Raw genomic sequence first — 24,658 nt, forward strand, 5'->3', positions numbered from 1 at the left:
ACAATCAATAAAAATATTCTGAAATGAGCCAATCACTTTCAGAAAGAAAGTGACCAAATCTCTCTCTCTCTCTCTCTCTCTCTCTCTCTCTCTCTCTCTCTCTCTTCTCTCCCAGCGAAAAACGGACCCATCTGCTAAATTGGCGATGCTGTATTCAGAAGATCTGGGCACCTTTTCCCCCCTTTTGTCGTGAGGCATAATGGGCCCAAAACTCAAAGAGCGATGAATCTCATACTAAGAATATTTTTTTGTTAGATGTATTCTTCGCCATCTAAGAATATATAAGTCTCTCTTGTGTGACGTTACAAAGAACTATTGCTAATTTGAAGTCCACGTTTGTTTGGCCCTATTAGCTATGTATCGTTTTTCTGCTGGATTAAGGACGGGAGAATTCGACGACTGAAATGTCTGTAAATTCTGACGATAGGTATGAAAGAATTTGTTCAGAGAAAATGGCCGACCGTCATCGACGAATGAATTAAAAGATTTTAATGTTCTAAAACCTAATATAACAATGATATGTTTACAGCTAACCAATGAGAATCAACTGCTGATGATATAATCCTTCATAATAGTTATAATTAAATGAAATTGTCCCGTAAATCAGCAAAAAATAAACAAATGAAAATAATAAAATAAAATAAAATTAATAAAAGCTACCGTAACCTACTGATGATATAATTCATCATTACAGTTATAACTAAACGAAATTACATGTAAATCAGTTACAAAGAAAAAAGAAAAAAAAAAGCTGTCGGAGCAGAAAAAAATGATAAAGACGTAATAAAAACATAACAAACAAACAGAGAAAATGACGACGTAGTAAGTCCCTCAAGTCCTACATACGAAATTAAAACTAAAACGAAGATCCCGGAATCTGCTCTACGAACTCTCAACGTCGTCTGAATACATCCTGCACTCTGAATCGTACGAATGATTCTCAGTTATCTTATCTAGGTCAGTCAAACCCAAGCCTCGCCTATGTATAAGTGGGCATGTGATACATTCAAAGCAAGGCCAGATTTCTATTAATAGATACAGTGGAGTCTGGATCAATTATGTCGTTAGTCCCTCTATCAAATGCCACAGAGCGAGATGACAACATCTTTGCAAAAAAAGTGAAATATTTCGCATTAGTCGGCGCCAGGGATATGTCATCTTAGAGGAGCTCTCGCTTGCAATTAATTCTTCCTCCTTAGCTTAAATTGAGCTCTTCAGGGTTTAACACGACCCGGATTTTTTGGCGAACTTAAGAGTCGCTGGGTTTGTCCCTTCTGACAAGAGAGAGGAAGGTTCGAAATAATTCTAAACAATCTGCTTGCTAATTATATTAGTCGGTTATTCCTGACGAAGATAGTCGATACCAACCTGCGTGTTTAAAGGGATAAACATATTGACTCTTGAGATCACCATTCCCACGGAATATATGTACCGGAAAATGAGTTTTACTAGAGAGAGAGAGAGAGAGAGAGAGAGAGAGAGAGAGAGAGAGAGAGAGAGAGTCAGGAATTTTCAGTGGTGCCTGCAACACTCTTTACATTTAAAATCACTTAGTTTTACATCTAAAACCTAAAAAAAAAAAAAAAAAGGCCAAATATGTTGACTCTTGAGATCACAATTCCCACTAAATATATGAGGGAAAATGAGTTTTACTAAAGAAAAGAGGGCTACAAGGAGTTACAAATATTAGGATGTCTCAAAGACTTGTTAGTCCATCCGAGGAGATATCGTGTGCTCACTTATTTGTGGGAGCAGGTTTTATTGTGCATTCAATGTCCTAATGATTTTGTCTAGCTTTCTTTTAAACTCTTCCGAAGAGAGAGAGAGAGAGAGAGAGAGAGAGAGAGAGTCATGAATTTTCAGACTCTTTACATTTAAAATCACTTAGTTTGACATCTGAAAAAAAGATAAAGAAAAAGAAAAAAAATCAGTCCTGTGCTAAAGTATTTGGCTCAAAATCACAACTGGACACCTTTAGCCAAAGAGGGACAGAAAGAGCTTAAAAGCTTAGTAAAGAGATTTTTCAATAATAGCCTTTGATCAGAAGACAGGCTCTTTCACGCACCAAAGATTCCTCCCACATGCCCAAAAATATTAAATTCTTTCCGGCTTTCAGAACTGGTGAATGCCCATTGACCAGGAAGCTGCCAGCAGGTGTCACCTGAACTCGGGTGACAAAAGGCAGCTTTTCGATCTTAGTGTTGTCCACTGATGAATGAAGTGTTCCTGTTTCTTTCAAATTTGCGAATCTGTATTGTAGTGAAGTTTGGAGGTATATACTCTAATGAGAGCTATTAATTGTACGATTATTTCCCAAAAGTATTATTATTATTATTATTATTATTATTATTATTATTATTATTATTATTAGCAAGCAAACATATGTATACAGAAATTATGTATCAAAGTTCGTAGAGTAAGTAACTAAGTCTACGGGCAGAACCAGCTCCGTTTCCGGGAATCCCTTCTCACCCACACCCTCTTCAGAGGGGGGCGAGGTAGGATGAAACCCCATTATAAACCATCTTAGGAGTCCCCACTATAACCCTGCCAAGTTTCATGCCCATCGGACCAGCCATTTGGCCGTGATTGAATGACAGACGGACGGACAGACATTACGCCAATCATAGTATGATTATTCAGAGAGTAAACCCTATTCACATGGAACAAGACCACAGGGGCCACTGACTGTTGAAATTCCAGATTCCAAATAATGTTATAGTGTTCAATTGAAAAAAGTAACAGAAGGTAATAACAAATGCAAAGAGAAGAGATCAGACACCAGAAAAAAATGACAAAGTCAAGAAACAAAGAAAAAAATGCGTAAATTAGAAAACACAAAAATTGCCTTTGGGTAGCAAGCATGCATCTTCGCTTGGATTTTTTTTAAAGGTTCCAATTGAAGTACAGTTGTTACAAATACAGTCAAGAGATCAGACACCAGAAAAAATAAATAAACGACAAAATCAATAAACACAAAGATAAAAAGATAAAATTGCGTTAATTGGAAAACACAAGAATTGCTTTTGGGTAGCAGTGCATAGCGTCTTCGCTTCAATTTTTATTTTTATTTATTTTATTTTTTATTTTTTTTTTTAGGTTCTAATCGCAGTACAGTCGTTACAAATACAGTCAAACTAAATCGGCATTACGCCACAGAATCACAAAAATGAGAGCCAGTCGTATAATTTTCATAAGCAGGTAATTTACGAGCGACGATAAATCCCGTGTTAAAATAATGGTTCGTCTCGTCACGGAGGTTGATAACGGATTCGCAAACATCGTTTCGAGACGAGAGGCCGTGAATCAAGATTTACCCGGATGCCTTTCTCTCCCCGAGAGACGAGGAGGCTTGGAAAGTGAGAGGACTTGGAGGAAATGAGATAAATGGAGAGAGAGAGAGACAAATGAAGGGGAAAATAAATGAGAAGGACAGGACGCAATTAGAGGGACTAGCAGACATAACGCCCATTATAGTAAGATGAGAGGCATCGAGAAATAGAGGACATTTTCAAAAAGGAGGACAAATGAGAGAGTTAGTACAACGATGTGAAATGAATGAGAGAATATAAGAGAAATGATCGGAAAAGAAATAAAGGATAAATTAAGAGAAAAATGCTAGAAATAAAAAAAAAACCGGCAAAAAGGCGAGAAATAGAGATAATGGAGCCATGAACTAAATTGAAAGAATTCAGCTGACATAAAAATATTAACAGCACAAATTAACACTAACCCTAAGCTAATCATAAAAGTTATTATTATTATTATTATTATTATTATTATTATTATTATTATTATTATTATTAGTATGCAGAGGTAACGAAAGCACCTGTTCAAACCAAATGAAAAATTATTGTATAGAATTTTATTATTACTATTATTATTATAGGAAGAGAACACAGACGGTCCAGAAATCTACAACCTACGTGGGGCAGCTCTCGTGCCCCATTGTAACCCAACACCGCTGGCTCCAGAAGAACTCCACAAACACCTTGTTGCAAATCCCATTAGAAATCTTTCATTGACAAAAATGATAAAAGCGAAAAGCAAAAAATACCAGAGCAGAAATATGAGGCAGTGTAGAGAGACACACACATCCTACGCGCTGTTTATATGTATATAAAAACACAAGCACAAGAAAATAGCCGCAATTACGTATTACGGTCATATTCCGTGACGCGTTCGAAACCTGAGACGCTCCGGTAATGCAACGCGCAAATGACAGACGCATAAAGCTTTCAGAGAGCAAAATGTAACGGAATAAGAACAGAAAATGTTAAAAATGCCCCATAAAGACTAATGTTATCTTCTAAATTTTCGCGGGAGGCCAAAGTTGAGGTTTGATGTTTTCAGGGAAACGTGTTTCAAGTCATTTCCAAAGATTAGAAGCCATGTCATGATGGGTAATCCTGCAAGCGGTGTGCACTTAAAAGGAGAGAGAGAGAGAGAGAGAGAGAGAGAGAGAGAGAGAGAGAGAGAGAGACTGACCTCAAACATTCTGCACCAACAACATGCAACAGTGCCTCGTTTTTTTTTGTCACACACCCGAATATGCAGTTCTTTAACTTTGTCTGAATAGAGAGAGAGAGAGAGAGAGAGAGAGAGAGAGAGAGAGAGAGAGAGCCACCTAAAAGGGAAACATTGAAATACTGTAATGTGGATAATGAAGGAACATACAGATACAAGATATAACAATATATATATAGATATATATATATATATATATATATATATATATATATATATATATATATATATATATGAGTCTTATCACATTACCTTGATTCATATGGCTACGCGCGACAAAAGCACTACAAAGTTATCAAGGTCGAGGCGGGTTCATGCCGACTCCAAAACAACGAATACCTGAGCACGACAGGGATTTGTAGGTGAGAGGCGGCGTTAACTATAGCTGGTTCACTTAAGGTAGATTCTTGGGGATGCCCTATGCCCACGGGACGTTTGTTTGGCAGCCACAATCAGCGGCCGCCAAACAAACGTCTTGCAATCATAGGGCTCATCCAAGAATCTACCTTAAGTGAACCAACTATAGTAGGTAGCTCTCTTGATAGCCGTGTGTTTGTAAGAGCGCTTCACTGTACTACGTTCCGAATTCTTGGTTCTGTGGTTCGCGCCCATGAGCCGACGAATTTCCTATCGACTAAAAAATTTCCCCTTCGGTTAACATACATGAAAATATATTAATTCCGAGATAGAGTGAATTAGATATTAAAGGACATTCGTAGCTTAATGAATATATATATATATATATATTATATATATATATATATATAGTATATATATATATATATATATATATTAATATATTATATAAATATATATATAGATATATATATATATATATATATATATATATATATAATATATATATATATATATATATATACTTTAAAACCTCAACAGACGAACCGTTCTGCATAAACAGCCCTTGGTATATGCTAAAATTCAATTTTCAGCACCAAAAAGGTCATCCGGAATGGAGCCTTCTATGGCTATGGTATCTTAGCGACAGAGGCAGCCTAAATCACAGGTGAGAAGGCCAGTGTTTATAAAAAGTTATATTATAAAAAGTCATCTCTCTCATTCTCTCTCTCTCTCTCTCTCTCTCTCGTCGCTTCTCTCTCTCTCTCTCTCTCTCTCTCTCTGTCTAAATTCAAATTTCTTCATGAAAATAAAAATATACTTTATTAATGAATAAACTTTTCGTTCATTACGAATGACCAGGGGGGGGGGGGCAAATAAGCCATATAATATATAATATATATTATATATATAATTAGATATATATATATATATATATATATATAATATATATACAAATATATATATATATACAAAACTATGAATGAGTAACTTTTCATAAAGTATCTCATGCTCACGATTAAAAAAAATACTAGAAAAATAAGTGAGAAAGACCCCTGCAACGGACTATACACGCATGCGCGCCTCTCTGGGCACCAGTCGGAAAAGTTGCAGTACACCCTGTTTAGAGTATCATTGGCTTACGCGTTGGGCTAGTTCTAGGTCTATAGTCACCAGGCCTTAGTCTACACCGTGGGCTGGACCACACGCAGCATTACGGAAGCCACGCGGTGTATAAAGTGAAATGTTAATGTTATTTAATATCTTATGAGACGCTCTGTACGAATTTACCGTATAAATGGTTACTGTTTGTTACAAAAGGAAATAATTTGGTGCAGCTTGGTCTTGTTACCTATACGCGTCATCTATTCCAAGTTGCTAGCACTAAACCCCGTATGGTAAATGTAAAGTAGATGGCCGCACGAAGGTATCGTTTATTAGTCTAATTTGTCGACCATACTATAGCGGAGTCCCAAGAAGCTTCCGTCATGTTTAGTACTAACACCTAGTAGTAGGTGATGACGCGCAGATAGACAACACACTAAAGTAATACCAAAGTAGCGGTGCTGTTCATAACAAACAACACTGCTTTGATGGCAGTATTATCAACTGTAGATGAGACGTTCTGTAAACGAATTTACTATAAAGAATGGTTGCTGTCTGTCATGAACAGTGACCATTTTTAATCAAATAGCGGTGCTGGTTATACAAAACAACACTACTTTGACGGTCTACGTTTTTATGCGTTCGTACAATTGGTACGACGGACAATGGTGGTTTTTATTTAGTTTGTTTAACATACTGAATAATGAATACCTACGACTCGCCCTGTAATTACAACCCTGTCACACCGTTACTTTTCGTGCTTCAAAGAACACGTGATCCCGCAGGGGTGACTGACCATGTATCACACGAGTTTTCCCCTGCAAGATCGATTTGGTTTAAACGGTTTGTCATCCATTCGGGCTTAAAAACCCTTCGTACTATGTGGATCGAATACAAAGTCGTACGTTCCCAATATTATTGTCGTACTTTAAGGCTAGTATACAGTGTCGTGCTTTCTGGACTGTATGCTACAATTTCGTACCTCGCATATAAGATAGTACTATACTGCTCGCATTCTGTGTCGTATTTTATAGCTCGTATGCAATGTACATTTGTTAGCTCGTATACATTGTCATAATTTCTGGATTGTATATACAATGTCGTGCTTCTTAGCTCGTGTACAATGTCGTACTTCTTGCCTAATGTACAATTCCGTACTTCTAGCTTGTATACAATAAGGGCTAGACCTAGGTATACAATGTCGTGCTTCTTAGCTCGTATAAGATGTCGTACTTTCCAGCTTGTACACAGTTCCATTATGGCGATGTATCAGGTAACAAAGGTTTTCCGTGATTTCTCGCTTACATGCGATTATGTGAATTGAATTTATTCATAAATACTCAAACAACGTTGATAAAAGTGAATGAATGTATTATTTTACGTCTGGCCACGAGCTAAAACCTGTGCTGGCATACGAACCTGTGCTGGCATACGGCTAGCTTAATCTAAAGTGACTGAATGGATCCAGTATTTTGAATTTTATAATTTTATTTTTACCACGTGATATTTTTAACTGCATTTTAACAAATAATTTTCCTTTGCGAAGACGCTGTTTACAGAATAATAAATTATATAATATACTCCGAAAACACTTTCATCTTGATACCTGTTATGCATTTGTACTTTATAAAATCCACCAGGAAAAAATCATTATACGAAAAATAAATATTAACACAAGTAGTAACTATAGTAGATTCAGATCACCCGCGCATCTGATGTCTAGGCAAATCCCTTTACTACGCTCCTGATTGGCTGTTGAGGGTTGGAAACTCTCTTTATCTCTCGAGAGTTCACATAGGCAGGATGTATGTTCCACGTATCCTGGGGGATACGTCTTCCAAAAGTATCCCTCAGGAGAGGTGGGAGATACGTACATCCTGCCTATGTGAACTCTCGAGAGATAAAGAGAGTTTCCTGGAACGTCGTAAGGGACATCAGATGCACGGGTGATGTGAATCTACCAGCTTTTCACTTCGACATTCTCTAGGTGCGTTACTGGCTCGAATCTATCCCATCGAAAGCTCAAGTTCAAAGATATGGCGTTGTTGCACCAGCTGGGTAGACCAATAATGAAGGGGCGGATTGGTGTGGGTGGGGGAGGTGGGAGCAAGATAACCTAATATTAGACGAACTTCCCAGAATCCCGTACAGACGGATCACCTCTGCGCCTAGTGAACAAAAATTTGGTCTAATTAGCTTCCAGTCTTTCATGAGACGACCTCACGGAAAAGTGGGACTGTTCTCAATGATTAAATGAAGTAGCAAGGCTTTCGCTGTGTGTGTGTGTGAGAGAGAGAGAGAGAGAGTATTTTCCTCAAATTCTATAAACTGGTGTACTTAAATGATGTATGCAATAGGGCGCATTTGATCAAACTTCCTGTCATCACAAAGACGCTGGTCAACCGTTCTGCCATATTTATATATATATATATATATATATATATATATATATATATATATATATATATATATACCAGTCTCATTGTGTTGGCAGTTACATTTATATATGTATCTTTTTTTTCAGTAGAGGGGAGTCCACCGTCCATAGACCTATATGCTTTAAAAATTACTGCAAGTGTTTAGACGCCGAAAATACAAACAAATACAGAAAAATGGATACAAAATACATGATAAATAAGAAAGTTCACCACTTACCAGATGACGTTTTCTCTGGCCTCGACATCCCAAGGTTCATGGCTGTTCTGGGTACATGGCTGTTCTGTAACATGAAAATTAATGTGAAATTTTTTTTACGAGGCTGACACTGTGGATTAGTTTGTTTTTGTAATTTGCAAAATCAGAAAGACTGACTATAGTACATCAATGTCTAGCAATAACTGCATGGCAATAATCATGATTCAACAATTATGATATTTCTTATATATTTCCTAGCATGGCTTTGATAATTGGACTATGTCAGCAATTCTTTTAAATTGATAATTTAATATTAACTTGTGAAGTAGACCATTATATATATATATATATATATATATATATATATATATATATATATATCAGAGAGAGAGAGAGAGAGAGAGAGAGAGAGAGAGAGAGAGATAATCAAACAGAATAAAACCATCCTTTTCTTCATTACAGGATGGTGAACACAACAGACGAAGGCGCAGAGGGGATGAAAAGAACTCCTTTAATGAGGAGGCATACGATCGAGGTCCAGCCTCCACACGACCACAAGCTCGAGGACCTAGGCCTATGCGTTTCCAGGGCCTTCTCCGACGATGCCTGGGCCGGTGGGAACGACTCAGATTCTGCAGCCGACGGAGGGCAACGGCCTTCTACGACGTCCTTCAGTGGTAAGATCTCAAGTCCTGAAGGTGGAACCAAGGAGGGGATCAAGGAATTTGGACCACGAATTGCTTGGTGTAACGAACCTGATGGGGACTTACAAGTCGAGGGCTTACAGGCTTCGATTAAACCTCCGAAGCAGAAGAGTCTAAGGCGCCCAAAGAGTTGCGTAACTCCCGTGCCTTCAGCAGCCGTTGTCAGTGACGTGCCAACAGTAATAACAGACCTCCCTGAGAAATCTGAGGCGTGGACCAAATCACCGGAGAAGGAAATTTCAAGGACTTCATCGCCTTCAGGGAAGGAGCTTCCGTCAGGGGAGCTGCCAGCAGCAGAAGAGCCTCTGGCAGAACAACCTCTACCTGAGCCAGCAACAGAAGCGCCGAAGAAAAGCGCACCATTTAGTAGCAACGAAATATTAGACCGAATTGCCGCCAAAGTCTGTCGATCCCAGTCTTCCCCGGATATCTATGGACAAAACCAGAAGAGGAAAATTAAATCGGCCAGCTTGGACGAGGAGAAAAGTGACGTCATCACATCATTTGAGCCGTACGATGGCCTGCTGATTCACAGGGCCACTTTCTTCTCTCCACTGCCTAGAAGAGATACGTCGTCATCCTTAGGCCATGAGGATGAAGATGAAGTGAAGGAGACGGACAAAACCTCCAAACTTCTTGGGTATAGGCCTAAAAACGGCTATTATTTCATGCCATTTAGTAAACTCTTCACAAAGCCCAAAAGCGCTAGGTCTAGGCATTCGTCGAAATCATCTTCTCAAGGCGACCCTGAACTGGGCGTAGCGAATTCTTTGCAGCAGTTTAACGAAGCGGAAAAGGACATCATCAAAAAGACGAGAAGCGCCCTCAAGCAAAGAATCTCTTCCGCAAACAAGAAGAGACTCAACAGCGCCAACAAGAAGAAGATTCAATTGAATATCGTCGTCAACGCGAAGACGGAGACCGATGAAAGCCTTCCTTGCTCCGACAACGACGAAACGACCAGCGTCCAAAGGCCGAGTTCGACGTCGATCGCGGACCTGGGCAAGAAGAAGAAAGCCAAGAAGGCGAAGCACAGGGAGCGCAGCGTCCCGGCGGAGTTGCTCAGGTCGAAGCTCGGCGCAACCAGGGAAAAGAAAACCTTCAAAGTGAAAGCGGAGAAGAAAAAGCAGAGCAAGACGGTGAAAAGACCCAAAAACAAGAAGGAAATCCCGACGATGATGTCAGAGATCTCACCCGTGGGAAGCGACGTCGAGAACGACAACGACTTCGAAAGATACGAGAACCTTCATGAGTTCTCGGGTGCGCTGCGCAATTCCAAAAACAGACCCTACTACAGCTGCGACTATTACGGCGAGGAGGATCGCGGCTTCGCGCCGGCCAGGGGCGGCTTCCTTCAGACGATCATCAGTGAGGCGAACGTTTACAAGCCGGTCAGCAGGACGTGGAAAGGAAACAAGTGAGTATATATTAATTAAATTCAGACTAGAGAGAGAGAGAGAGAGAGAGCAACAAGTATTCGTCGCGTGTGTTAGTAGGCCTATGGCCCCAAAAACTGACCGACTATTAACGGCATTAAAGCTAATACAAGTGAGTAAATTAAATTAAGGAATCTACACGAATATACGCACTCAACATGCACACGCTTTTGTAGTCCTACTTATATAATGACCACATAATCCTATTTATACAATCACCACACGTAAAACATTTCTGAACAGGTGCTTAGGATTACTATGTAAATTCTACAGAATTACTATGTAATCCTACACCTTATCGCTTGATGTTGGATGCTGAAACATTATAATTCCTCATATAATAATGAACAGTGCAATGAAGAGTGAAATCCACAGTGAAATTTACAGTGATTATCTTATCTGTCACCGTATACAGAATACAGGTAGGTTCTAATATATAAAAAATCATGTTATATTAGTTAATATTCCCACAACAGTGTACATCTTAGACGAGAGAGAGAGAAACTTCCATTTTGGAACACTTTAATTCCGCGTATCAACTAAATTCTTATTAAAATGTTGCTCGGAAGGTGAAAAAAAAAAAACGCTTAATTTGATCTCGAATCTACAGATAAATTCATAATTACTACGTTTTGTAGATGGGAACACTGCCCCAACTGATGTGACGTCATGTTTACGTAACCCAAATCTAGCTGTAAATCACCTCCAACGGATATTACAGCTAAGCCTTAAAGGCTAGACCACCCGTAACTTCCCGTAATAGAAAGGAAAATACCGACTGCCTCCTGACGAAGGCAACAAAGCTTATTAAGACGAAGTGAGGCCGCGGCTATACTTATGTGGAATATATGGCAACATTAATGCGCAACGGTAGTTTAGGTGGGGAGGAGGGGTTGGGGGCGTCTTCTATTGGGAGAATGATTTAAAAGGGATTTCAACTGCCGTTTTCGTATAAACGGTGAGGTTTAATGAAAAGATGGCGTCTACGTTTTAATTACGTTCGATGTTATTTACTAACCCGATGATACAGATGATGATGGTAGTGATTAATAGTGCAGTTATTATCTCTCTTTACTAGTGCAATGGAGATTATTAATATTAGGCCTAGTTATACTATCTACTACAAGAGAGAGAGAGAGAGAGAGAGAGAGAGAGAGAGAGAGAGAGAGAGAGAGCGTACTTCACCATATCATATTCGTGTTCAGTTCTGCAACACAGCTTTGATATTTTTTTTTTAGCATGGGATTGTATTATCATTCCTTAAGTCTACATTAATGAACTTTACCGCCGAGCAGCACGTAATGGAATACTGTCCTTACCTGTAATGACCACCGCTACCTTCCCCTTCGGCCTCCCCAAACCTCCCCACCCCCATAAAAAAACTATAATCTGAACATACGTGAGAAATATTAAAATAAGACTTCTTTGTCTCGCGCGCCACAAGGTTTGGTGTGACTTTGCTTGAGTAAAAATAGATTTTTATAGCGGAGAGTGCATTACGCGTAAATTGCCGTCGATGCGCGCGCGCAGGAGCGTTGATGTACATAATCGCTAGTTATATTTGCATTTACGTAGATCGCATGAGATAGTGTTTTTACAGCATTTTAAAATGGCGTGCGTAAGATCATACTGGGAACGTTTGGTAAGGCATTCATGTAGTACTAACTTCCTGGGTTTCCTCTTTCCTAATAGTTCCTCCCGCAGGGAAGGTAGTGCCGTCAGTGTACCTCATGCAGTGCACTGTAGGCATTACCTAAGGCTCTTAACAGCTTGCCTTCGGCCCGCAGCTGCGACCCCTTTCGTTCCTTTTACTGTACCTCCTTTCATATTTTCCTTCTTCCATCTTACTTTCCACCCTCTCCTAACAATTGATTCATAGTGCGACTGCTTTGAGGTTTTTTACACCCTTCAAGCCTACCTAATTTCCATTTCCTTTCCAGCGCTGAATGACCTCACAGGTCCCAGTACTTGGCCTTTGGCCTAAATTCTAGATTCAGTTCAATAAAATGTCACTCTGATTGTCACACGAATTTACAAAGCAGTGTGTGTGTGTTTTATTTATTTATTTATTTATTTATTTATTTATTATTTTTATTTAGAGAAAGGTTAAGAAGTGCATTTATGTCCCATTAACTAATTATGCAATGCACATAGAATGAGACTTAACGATGAAGCCAGTTCTTTTTTTTATGAGTTTAGAGAAAGGTTAAGAAGTGTATTAAACCCCATTAACTAATTTTGCATTACACTTAGAATTAGACCTATGATAAAGCCATCTTTTTTAATGAATTTAAAGAAAGGTTAAGAAGTGCATTAACTAACCATGCAATGCACTTCGAATTAGACCTACGATGAAGCCATTTTATTTATTTTTTTTTTTTAATTTAGAGAAAGGTTAAGAAGTGCATTAACTAATTATGTAATGCACTTGGAATTAGACCTACGATGAAGCAAATTCAATTCGAATTACTCGAAGTGCCTCTGTATTCCTTCCAGGATGCATCTGGAAGTGAGGATTCGGACTCACCAGTCGGACTCCTCCTCGGGCGAGGAGGGCAATGAGGAGGGGGAGGAGGAAGGGGACGGCGAGGAACAGGGGAGAATGGAAGAGGAGAAAAGGAGGTGGGCAAGAAGGGGTCGACTCTCGAAGCAGAACAAGATCGAAAGTAAGTTGGGGGAAACTCGTAGTACTATACTCTGTTTTTTTTTCATCTGTCCATCCGCCTGTGGTGTTTTTGTATGGTAACACTGCGTCCCGGGTTTTAGATAGTTACGCCATTTGTAAGTTTTAGGTAAATAAATGGATATCTGGGTGTACATTTGTAACTGAAAAGTGTTTAATAATTTACTGTATGCGAATTACACCGTTAATATTCGAAATATGATACTATTATTATAATCGTTGAATGTAAGCTGAATGTAACTATCTAAAGCCCGGGACGCAGTGTTACCATACAAAAACACCACAGGTGGATGGACAGAGGAAAAAAAACAGAGTATAGTGTTGTTCTCAGTCGCCATTTTTGGTCAAGTCCAGAGAAATATTTTACTTTAATTTTATTTTATTTATTCATTTATTATTATTTTTTATTTTTTTGCATAATTCTGTTCATCAGGTAGACCCGTTTTGATTTGCTAGTTATTAACTATTATTACAGTACAATTTATAGTTACTGTTTATAGTACTATTTAGTTTTTGTTTATAGAACTATTTAGAGTTGCTGTTTATAGTACTATTTAGAGTTAATATTTATACGATTTATACAACTATCTAAAATTACTATTTATACAACTATTTAGTTAATATTTATAATACTATTCATAATCACTATTTATAGCACTATTTACTATTTATGGCACTTTTTATAATATGTATAGTTACTATTTATAATGCTTTCTATAGTTAGTATTTAGAGTACCATTTATAGTTATTATTTATAATACTATATATTGTTACTATTTACAGTACAAATGTTGTTATTATAACATAGCGAAGGATACTGTATCCGACTTCTTACTTCATCAACTAAAATTTCTCGAAGGACAACCTCATATTATTTCGATAGGATTTGGTTAGAGGATTCTCCATTCGCACCAAATTCCTTGCTCTAACGCAGGAACCCGAGGGGAAGGGTAGAGACGAAGGATTTGCATGGAGCTCGTAAGCTAAATATTTGGGATGTGAGGAATTCCCATGAGCTAATCCTAAATTATCCTATTTTCAGATGCTCAAGGACACTTAAGACCTAATGAAAAAATTCTGCATAGGGTCACTGGGTGATTTAATAAGCCTGCTACAATACAATTTAAAACTGATAGATCGTTGCTATTTTCGCTTGCTCGGGGAGTAAGCCTACTAACTATTTGTTGTTGTTAGTGGGGGGTTGGAAATGTCTATGGAAAAGCCTATAAATGGCTGAAAAAGGTGTTTCGCGTTGAGTTAAAGATACAGGAATTTAGAATAGGATATTTATGATGTATCCATTAAAATAAAATCTTGAAAAATAAAAAATGTGCAAGCTTAAACAATACAGAAAAATTATTTCTAATAAATTATTTTAGCTTATTTATCTTATTTTTCGTTGGTGAAACAAGGCTCTATTTGACCGAAGATTTTAGCACGTTTTAATTTACATTAAAAGTTAGGGCTATAATGTTTATAACTTATGTGTGAGGAGAAAATCTTGCACGGGTTCAAAGCTGGAGGTCTGATCACGCCTTGATATTTGTAGCTATACTAGTATTTACCAATGTTGTCCTCTTCCCAAAGAGAGAGAGAGAGAGAGATTTGAAATGTCATTACTCACGCTCCCTGTATCCCCCTCCTTGCTTTAAGAGAAATCGTTATCATCGGAAAGAGAGAAAATCAGAAGCGTCGATTGGAGCGTTTTGTTTTTCTTATTTAAAAAAAAAAAAAAAATTCCTCCTCATTTCACGTCTCATACACGTTCCTTTAAAGTTGAGCGGCGCGTGGGACATTACCAGAAGACATCTTTAAACGCATACCACCCACCCACAAGGCTCCGAGTTGAACTTGAAATATCATACGAAAAAAGAGGAAAATCTTTATTAAACATCGAGGTTCGCGGCGGTTTCGCCATTTTCCCGCCAAAAAATTCCAAGCCACCTTTTGTCTTTCTGCGTTTCATTCTCCGAATTTGTCTGTGTCTATCTCTCTCTCTCTCTCTCTCTTTCTCTCCCCCGCAAAAGGTCCTTCATCGGCAGGGTCTCCCGCTGAGGGGAAGACAATGGGAGGGTTGCTGCTCCCTGGCCCCCGTCGGCGTCAAACGGCGAATAGGTTGTCCTCCAGCACGCTCTCTCCGGCAGCCCTTAGAGCCAAGGAGAGGGAGAAGCTTCGCCAGATACTCGAGGTAATGGATTATCTTTCCTTTTTGTGGTGATGAATGCAAGGTATCCTTAAAAAGGCCAATGATTTTAATGTCATAACAACGAGAGACGCAAAATATCCTTACATAGGCCTATGATTTGATTATCAGAATACCGACTGACGCAAAATATCCTTACATAGGCCTATGATTTGATTATCAAAATACCGACTGACGCAAAATATCCTTACATAGGCCTATGATTTGAATGTCAAAATACCGAATGACGCAAAATACTTACATAGGCCTATAATTTGAATGTCAAAAGACTGACGCAAAAATATCCTTACATAGGCCTATGATTTGATTGTTTGAAGGGTTTTTTTTAATAAGTAGGTATTTTACCATCCACATCACAGGGCTATATGTATTTCGATCAGTTACGTTAACATTCAAATCACAGGCCTATGTAAGGGCATTTTGCATCAGTCCTTATTTTAGCTATACAGACAGATGTAATATATCATTATATAGGCCTATAATGTGGATGTTAAAAATAACGGCTGATTGAAAATAACCTGAGTGATAAAAAATACCCTTACACAGGCCTATGACGGGAATGTTGAAATTATGACTAATTAGAAATACCCTTAAGTAAGCCCAAGATATGGATGTGTAAAATTAAGACTACTCAACTTTTCTGTATGAATCTGTACAAACCCATTTACATCACCGGAATATACTATAATATATGATGGTGCTAATGTTAATACATATTAATACTAAACGCTAAAGACCCCTGTATTGTCATAGCTAAGAGAATTATGTTGGTTGAAGATAAGAAGTCTAAGAACATCTGAAGTTAAAGGAGTTAATTCATTTCTAAAACCGATTTGATATGCAGTGGCCAAAGTAACGTATACGCAAAGAGCTCATGAAATTTTATGCTGTGGTCTTCGCTAGAATACGTTTTTCTCGTGCCTGCACGGGCTCTTGCTCTTAAAAGCAGCCCGGAATTATCATAGATGGTACGAGATACAAATGAAGTGGGTGGGGAGGAAGGGAAGAGGTATACTATAGTAGATTCACATCAGCCGAGCATTTGATATCTAAGCCAGTTCCTTACGACTCTCCTGATTGGCTGTTGATAAGCCAATCAAAGGGCTTGGAACTCTCAGTCTCTCTCGAGAGTTCACATAGGCAGGATGTATGTTCCACCTCTCCTCAGGAGATGTGGAACATAGATCCTACCAATGTGAACTCTCGAGAGAGACTGAGAGTTTCCAGCCCTGTGATTGGCTTATCAACAGCCAATCAGGAGCGTCGTAAGGGACTGGCCTAGACATCAAACGCACGGTTGATGTGAGTCTACTATAGCGCCGAACACATGCACAATAGGCCAATGAACGCCAAAAAAAAAAACTCCATTACACTAAAAAAACAGGAAGCAAGTAACTGAACGCATCAACATTCGGACGCCTGACGGAGCTGTTCTGTGCCTTCATAACACTCTGGAGAACGAATTCTTACCATGACTTACTGATAAATCAACCATTTTCTCGCAACTATTAGATATGGCGTATCTCATCTGGGACAAGAGAACAGTGTACAATAAATAAAAGAAATTTTTAAACCGAAATAATCATCACTTTAGTACACAATGACGTGGAATCGAGACTTTCAATTACGTGAATTGGGAAACACTACATTTGGGACAGAGGAACACGGAACAAGTGAGTTCCTAGGCAGTGGATATCTATATATAGCCTTCGCAAAAGATACAGTTACAGGAATTCGAGTTCTTTAACCTTTAAAGCGTCTTTCAATGACGTATTCCGAAGCGTCACCACATTTTCTTCCTATTGTCAGCAAAATCCATATAATGTTTTTCTGACTTGAATATCTATTTGTTTGTATGGTGTTTTACGTTGCATGGAACCAGTGGTTATTCAGCAACGGGACCACCGGCTTTACGTGATTTCCGAACCACGTCGAGGGTGAACTCCTATCACCAGAAATACGCATCTCTAACCCCTCATTGGAATGCCCGAGAATCGAACCCACGGCCACCGAGGTGGAAGGCCAAGACCATAACGATCACGCCACTGAGGCGCTTTGAATATCTGTTAATTCGTTAATTCACCCTTCAAAAGGTTCCGGGAACGCCCGGTACAGAGTCTGTGCTCAATTTGCCTAATATGCAACGACGCATTAGCAAAAATGATCATCCTATTACAGTATATCTGGTCTGGTGGATTCCCTTATCAATTTACTTAACAGCTCAGATAACACAGACGAAGATATCTGGGTAATGCATTCTCGCAATCAAGAGATCGTTCTTCTTCCAAATCTGGAAACGATAACGGACCTCTAACCGCCAACGTCGTGTGCGTCAGTTACCGTTCTCCTTGTATCGTTGTATCGTATATCGTCTCTTCTCTGTCAATATTGTCCTAATATCTTTTTGCTTAATGCAAGTCAGTATCTTCCGTGTGTCTTGTATTCTGTCTCTGAAAATCATAGCTCCAGCGAAGAAACAGGGAAGTCTGATTAGATTATCTTCTGCAAAGTCTCATCTCGAAAGTAGCGCCAGACAACGTGCAACCAGTCAATCAATTCGGCTGCACTTTAATAATCACGAATTACCTCCTTTACCAGCAACTTACTTTCACTGGGATACGAAACAGATTATTACAAGATCATGGCAATAGTTTTTTTTTTTTTTTTTATCTTTTCAGTAGAAATTCTGCCTATACAATTTTGTCTTTATTAGATTACTGTAAAATCACAGCTATAATTTTTTTCTATTTTCTCAGTGGATTTCTTCCTGCACAATTTTTTTCAGGCTATAAAAGAAGAAACAGGAGAAGCAAGAGAAAAAAATCAAATAAATTACGAAGGAATTACGAAAGGAAACTTCACAGGTAATATAAAAGAACACAAGATACATCAACTTTATCTCCATTGAAAACGAACGCCCCCTGAGTCATTACAAATACATTGAATTCATTGCCTCTGTAAAGAGCTGTCTCCTGAACGCGCGATTATCTATGGTGTCCCCAGAGAGACGAAGGATGTCTATCAATTTACGGAAGTATTATACGTAAAGGATCCTTAAAGTCGATATAAGGGATGGGGGTAGGATTGCAGAAGAAAAGAGTTATGTAATACGAGAAAGGAAAAGTTAGCAGGATCTTTGGAAAGAGGTATGGATGGAAAGAGTCCTACAGTCTGTTAAAAGTATCCTGGGAAAGTCAGGAAAAGTCCTACGAATCATAAAAAAATATCTTGAGAAAGTCTTGCGAATCATCAACAAATGTCCTGAAAAAGTCCTATGAACCTTGGGAAAATATCCTGAAGACGTCCTATGAACCACTGAAAAATATCCTTAGGAGATCCTACGAATCATCGAAAAATATCAAAAGTCCATCGAACCACCGAAAAACATCCTGAGAAAGTCCTACGAATCATCAACAAATATCTTGAAAAAGCCCTACAATCCATCGAAAAATATCCTTGAAAAGTCCTACGAACCACTGAAATGTATCCTGGAAAAGTCCTACGAACCACTGAAATGTATCATAGAAAAGTCCTACGAACCATTGAAATATATCCTGGAAAAGTCCTACGAAACCACTCGGAAAATGTAAATCCATAAGGAAAGTCCTAAAACCGAACCATTGAAATATATCCTGGAAAAGTCCTACGAATACTGGAAAATATCCTTCCTGAAAATCCTACGAACCATAAACCAAAAATATAATCCCTGGAAAAGTCCTACGAACCACTGAAATGTATCCTGGAAAAGTCCTACGAACCATTGGAATGTATCTTGGAAAAGTGTTACGAACTATTAAAATATATCCTGGAAAAGTCCTACGAACCACTGAAATATATCCTGGAAAAGTCCTACGAACCACTGAAATATATCCTGGAAAAGTCCTACGAACCACTGAAATATATCCTGGAAAAGTCCTACGAACCACTGAAATGTAACCTGGAAAAGTCCTACGAACCCTTGGAATATATCTTGGAAAAGTGTTACGAACTATTAAAATATATCCTGGAAAAGTCCTACGAACCATCAAAATAAATCCTGGAAAATCCTACTGACAATCGAAAAATATCATGAAAAAGTCCTACGAACCATTGAAATATATCCTGGAAAATTCCTACGAACTATTGAAATGTATCCTGGAAAATTCCTACGAACCACTGAAACATATACCTTGAAAGTCCTACGAACCCCGAACATATCCTGGAAAAGTCCTACGAACCACCGAAACATATCCTGGAAAAGTCCTACGAACCACCGAAACATATCCTGGAAAAGTCCTACGAACCACCGAAACATATCCTTGAAAAGTCCTACGAACCACCGAAACATATCCTTAAAAGTCTAACGAACCACCGAACATATCCTTAAAAAGTCCTACGAACCACCGAACATCTCCTAAAAAGTCCTACGACCACCGAAACATATCCTTAAAAAGATCCTACGAACCCCGAAACATATCCTAAAAAAGTCCTACGAACCCCACCCCCCGAAAACATCCTTAAAAAAGTCTACGAACCACCGAAACATATCCTATCCTGAAAAGTCCTACGAAACACCGAAAACATATCCTAAAAAAGTCCCCTACGAACCACCGAAACATATCCTTAAAAGTCCTACGAAACCACCGAAAGGAAAACATATCCTTAAAAACCTACGTACCTGGACCTACGAACCACCGAAACATATCCTTAAAAAGTCCTACGAACCACCGAAACATATCCTGGAAAAGTCCTACGAACCACCGAAACATATCCTTGAAAAGTCCTACGAACCACCGAACATCCTTGAAAAGTCTACGAACGAAACTATCCTTTTAAAAAGTCCTACGAACCACCGAAACATATCCTGGAAAAGTCCTACGAACCATCGAAAAATATCTTAAAACATTCCTACGATAGACATGAACGAATTACACATAACTGCACGTATAAAGAATATAGCATGTTAAATCATTTCAAAGTTGAATGTTAATTACAGAAAGCAATCAATCACAACATCGATTTGTATTCGACAGGTTTGCACCGCCAAGGTCGAAGAGTCGAAGACGTTAATGCGTAAACTTGGGTCGAACGGAGTGTGGGTCTCGCTCGATACTCTACAGAGGTAAGGATTATTATTATTATTATTATTATTATTATTATTATTATTATTATTATTATTATTATTATTATTATTATTCAGAGGATGAAACGAATTCATATGGAATAAGCCCACAGAGACCACTAGATAAATTTTTTTATTAATTGTCTATGAGCCGTTTGCTCAAGTCACTGCAGAAATACAGTGACACTGTCAGTAGCAAGTTTCCATTCTCAAGAATGAAATCAAACAATAGCATATTCTGTGGATAATATCTTTGCCCAATTTGGCCTGCTGTTGTCGAGTTGTTTATTACAAAATCAGATTTAAAAAATGAGAACTTCGTTCTTTATAAACACAAACGTCAAATAACAGCTAGTCTCTCTCTCTCTCTCTCTCTCTCTCTCTCTCTCTCTCTCTCTCTCTCTCTCTCTCTCGTATTCAATAATTAGCATTCCTTCTCTCTCTGTTAAACAATGGTTGGTATTTTCTCTCTTCTCTCTCTCTCCGTTAAACAATGGCTGCACTCTCTCTCTCTCTCTCTCTCTCTCTCTCTCTCTCTCTCTCTCTCTCTCTTTTCTGCCTTTATAGACCAATTCTGAGAATATGCGTCCGACTATTGTCCCTCAAATTAAGCTTGCTTATTTAGGTACCAAAGACATGGCATATTTCTCTAAGTTAGGTCGAGAGGAATATGGTGACAAAAACGGCGACATACTGCCGTGTTTTTTCTTTTTTTTTTCTTTTTCTTTTAGCGTTATTGGCAAATAATTGAATGAATATAATAGATTTTATTATGATTCTACAAACTGCGTCAGTAAAGTAGATGTCGCCATAAATCAGTTATTTATTGAACCAAATTGAATTATATGATAAATAAAAGCGATAAATTCGAGATGAAACATAAATAAACTGCTCTTTTGACCTGCGAAAAAGTAAAAAATGCGCCGACGTTTCTTAAGCGCAATAGTTTCCTGTACATCGTATAATCAAGGCCACCGAAAATAGATCTATCTTGAACAGAGGAAAAGTGCGGACGGACAGACAAAACCGGCACTTAAAGAACAGGCTCCAACATCGGAACATAAATAAACTACTCGGCCGGTACTTAAAGGAGCCAGGTAATATCGCCCCCAATCCCCGCTTCATAATTATGAGGTCTTCGTCAGGTGATCAGAAACGTATATAGCCTATACCAGAATTATTTCCATTAATTTAGGCCAACTTTTGCTGCCTATTGTCAGTTTTTCCGGCCAACTTATAACGATTTTATGTCCAGCCTGGTTGTCACTGACTGACACTTATCAACAACCTTTTTTCTTTGAGTTATTTACGATAAACGTCCAGTTGTCGATAATTTGGAACTGCAAATGACAAGCGAAGATGCAACGCATCAGTAACTTAAAACCAATTCTTGTATTTTAATCGTTTACTTACGTTTTCATCTATTTATTTATTAATTTACCTTTTTTCTAAGTGATCTCTTCTTTTTGTATTCGTGTTACCTTCTGTTCCTTCATTCTAATTAACATCATATTCGTTGGAAATTCGAATTCCAAGTCAATGGTCCCCTTTGGTGGGCTTTTTCCACATGAATAGGGTTCTTGCTCGGAATACTACTACTACTACTACTACTACTACTACTACTACTACTACTACTACTAATAATAATAATAATAATAATAATAATAATAATGATAATGATAATAATAATAACAATAAATATATTGGATGGCTGAATTTCCCTGTTGGTTTGTTCCATATGAACAGGATTCATCTTCTGAATAATAATAAACAATAATAATAATAATAATAATAATAATAATAATAATAATAATAATAATAATAATAAATATATTGGAAGGCTGAATTTCAGGTCAGTGGCCCCTGTGGGATTGTTTCATATGAACACGGTTCATCCTCTGAATAATAATAATAATAATAATAAAATAATAATAATAATAATAATAATTAATAAATATACTGGAATGTTACATTTCAAGTCAGTGGCCCCTGTATGCTTGTTTCATATGAACAAGATTGATCTTCTCAATAATAATAATAATAATAATAATAATAATAATAATAATAATAATAATAACAAACATATTGGAAGGCTGAAGTACAGGTCAGTGGCCCCTTTTGGTTTGTTCCATATGAATAGGGTTCATCCTCTGAATAATAATAATAATAATATAATACAAACAAAATGAACCATTTTAGCCTGGCAAAATACTTCATTTGTCAAAATTGTTCCACAGGGGACTGATGACGCCTACAGAGTACCGCGTTTACCAAGACTATCTGAAGTCCCTGGAGCCCGCCAGGGCCCAGCGCAAGGAGGGAACTTCTCCTCCCCCTTCAGCGCCTACTCAGCATAGGACTAGGAGTATCCTTTCTCCTTTCAGGAGATGAGGACGGCGGGATATGACGTCCTCAGGTAATGGGGGTTTCTATCGTAGGGCAACTGAGCAGCAACAACTGTTCCATCTTTACTATTTTCATCTTCAGGGATTTTGAAAGACAATACACAAGTGTTAATATTTGAATTTTAAGTTTCTTGTACTCGGATGACTTACATCAGTGAAACTTGTCAAGGACTATTCTCAGTCTGATGGCCAACGTCGGTTTGAATCCACGAAGTTAAGACAATTACTTAATCTATGTCCTTTTAGGATGTCAAGGTTTTCAGCATAAATCGCATCCAGAAATATTAGGAAATACTACAAAATGACTTAACAAACAGATTTAAGTTAGTGAAAATGAGGCGTGATCCGACCTCTAGCTTACTCAGGACGCGTGCAAGATTTTCCCCTTACGCACAAGTTGTGAACATATTTCTAACTTGACTTGAATTAAAACATGCTAAAATCTATGGTTAAATATAGCCTTGTTTCACCAAGGAAAATTAAAATAAATACGCTATATTTCCTTGGAAATCATTTTTCTGTACTGTTTAACATTCACATTTTTTATTTTTTACATTTTCACTCTGATAAATAAATCATAAATATCCTTTCCTAAGATTCCTGTCTCTTTAACTCGACGCAAAACACCTTTTTCAGACCTTTTACGACTTTCCCATAGACCTTTCCTAACCTTCCGACAAGATCAATAACAACAAAAACAACGAAGTAATTTGTGGGCTTACTGCCCGAGTAAGCAAAAATATCTTGTGATTTGTGGCGTGAACTGGATCATTTCAGTCAGTTTCAATGTCTTTTGTATTTAATGTAATAAGTGGTAGATAAGCTAACCTCAAGAATTGTACTTCATGAGACATATCATTAGATTTTATACGTTTATACGAAACGTACTTTTTGGTATTTTGTAATCAAGAGTTAAGCAAATAAACGTTCTTAGAAAATTTTAATAATGTTTCACTTTATATTCCTTAAACACACAATAGTTCACATCCCACGTAAACCAGTGGGCACAAACCGCGTCTCACCGACGTTAAGCCCCAAGATCGATCCTCTGAAAGGAGAGGAAAGCGTATGGTGAAAGATTGGAGCTATTATCGACTGTAGGTTTGAAAATGTATCAGGTGGCTACTCGTCTGTGGTTGGTCGCAGAGATGCTTCTTTAAGGGCCAACCTCTTTAAGGTTATAGAGGGACATATTCCTTGCGCGGGTGTTTTTGCAATACTTTTGCAGTTGAATGGCGCTGAAAAATAATTCAATATCAAAGAGTGAAATTATATTCCGACACGAAAATGGTTTCGGTGACCAAAACAATTGGCCGGGGTGCCAACCCCCCACACACCTCCCCCCCCCCCCCACCCCCCCCCCCCCCCCCCCCCCCCCCCCCCCCCCCCCCCCCCCACCCCAAAAAAGAAAAAAAAACGCACACACACAACAGGAACAATAAAGGTTTTGACGGTACGGAGAAATAAATCCTGGTTTTGATTATATATATATTATATATATATA

At 38.2% G+C, this 24,658-nt stretch overlaps 1 protein-coding gene across 1 annotated transcript in view; it reads left to right on the forward strand.

The window, feature by feature from the left end:
• LOC135202433 (uncharacterized) overlaps nt 1-24,045 on the forward strand; it is a 44,688-nt gene extending 20,643 nt beyond the window's left edge. The window contains exons 2-6 of the mRNA XM_064231829.1: nt 9,085-10,743; nt 13,259-13,428; nt 15,473-15,633; nt 20,661-20,749; nt 22,987-24,045. Coding sequence (XP_064087899.1) covers nt 9,086-10,743; nt 13,259-13,428; nt 15,473-15,633; nt 20,661-20,749; nt 22,987-23,140 — 2,232 coding nt within the window. The 5' untranslated portion in view covers nt 9,085 and the 3' untranslated portion in view covers nt 23,141-24,045. The remainder of the gene's footprint in view (nt 1-9,084; nt 10,744-13,258; nt 13,429-15,472; nt 15,634-20,660; nt 20,750-22,986) is intronic.
• Nucleotides 24,046-24,658: the final 613 nt, after the last annotated feature.

This window comes from Macrobrachium nipponense, chromosome 30, assembly GCF_015104395.2.
Source record: "Macrobrachium nipponense isolate FS-2020 chromosome 30, ASM1510439v2, whole genome shotgun sequence".
Lineage (NCBI taxonomy): Eukaryota > Metazoa > Arthropoda > Malacostraca > Decapoda > Palaemonidae > Macrobrachium > Macrobrachium nipponense.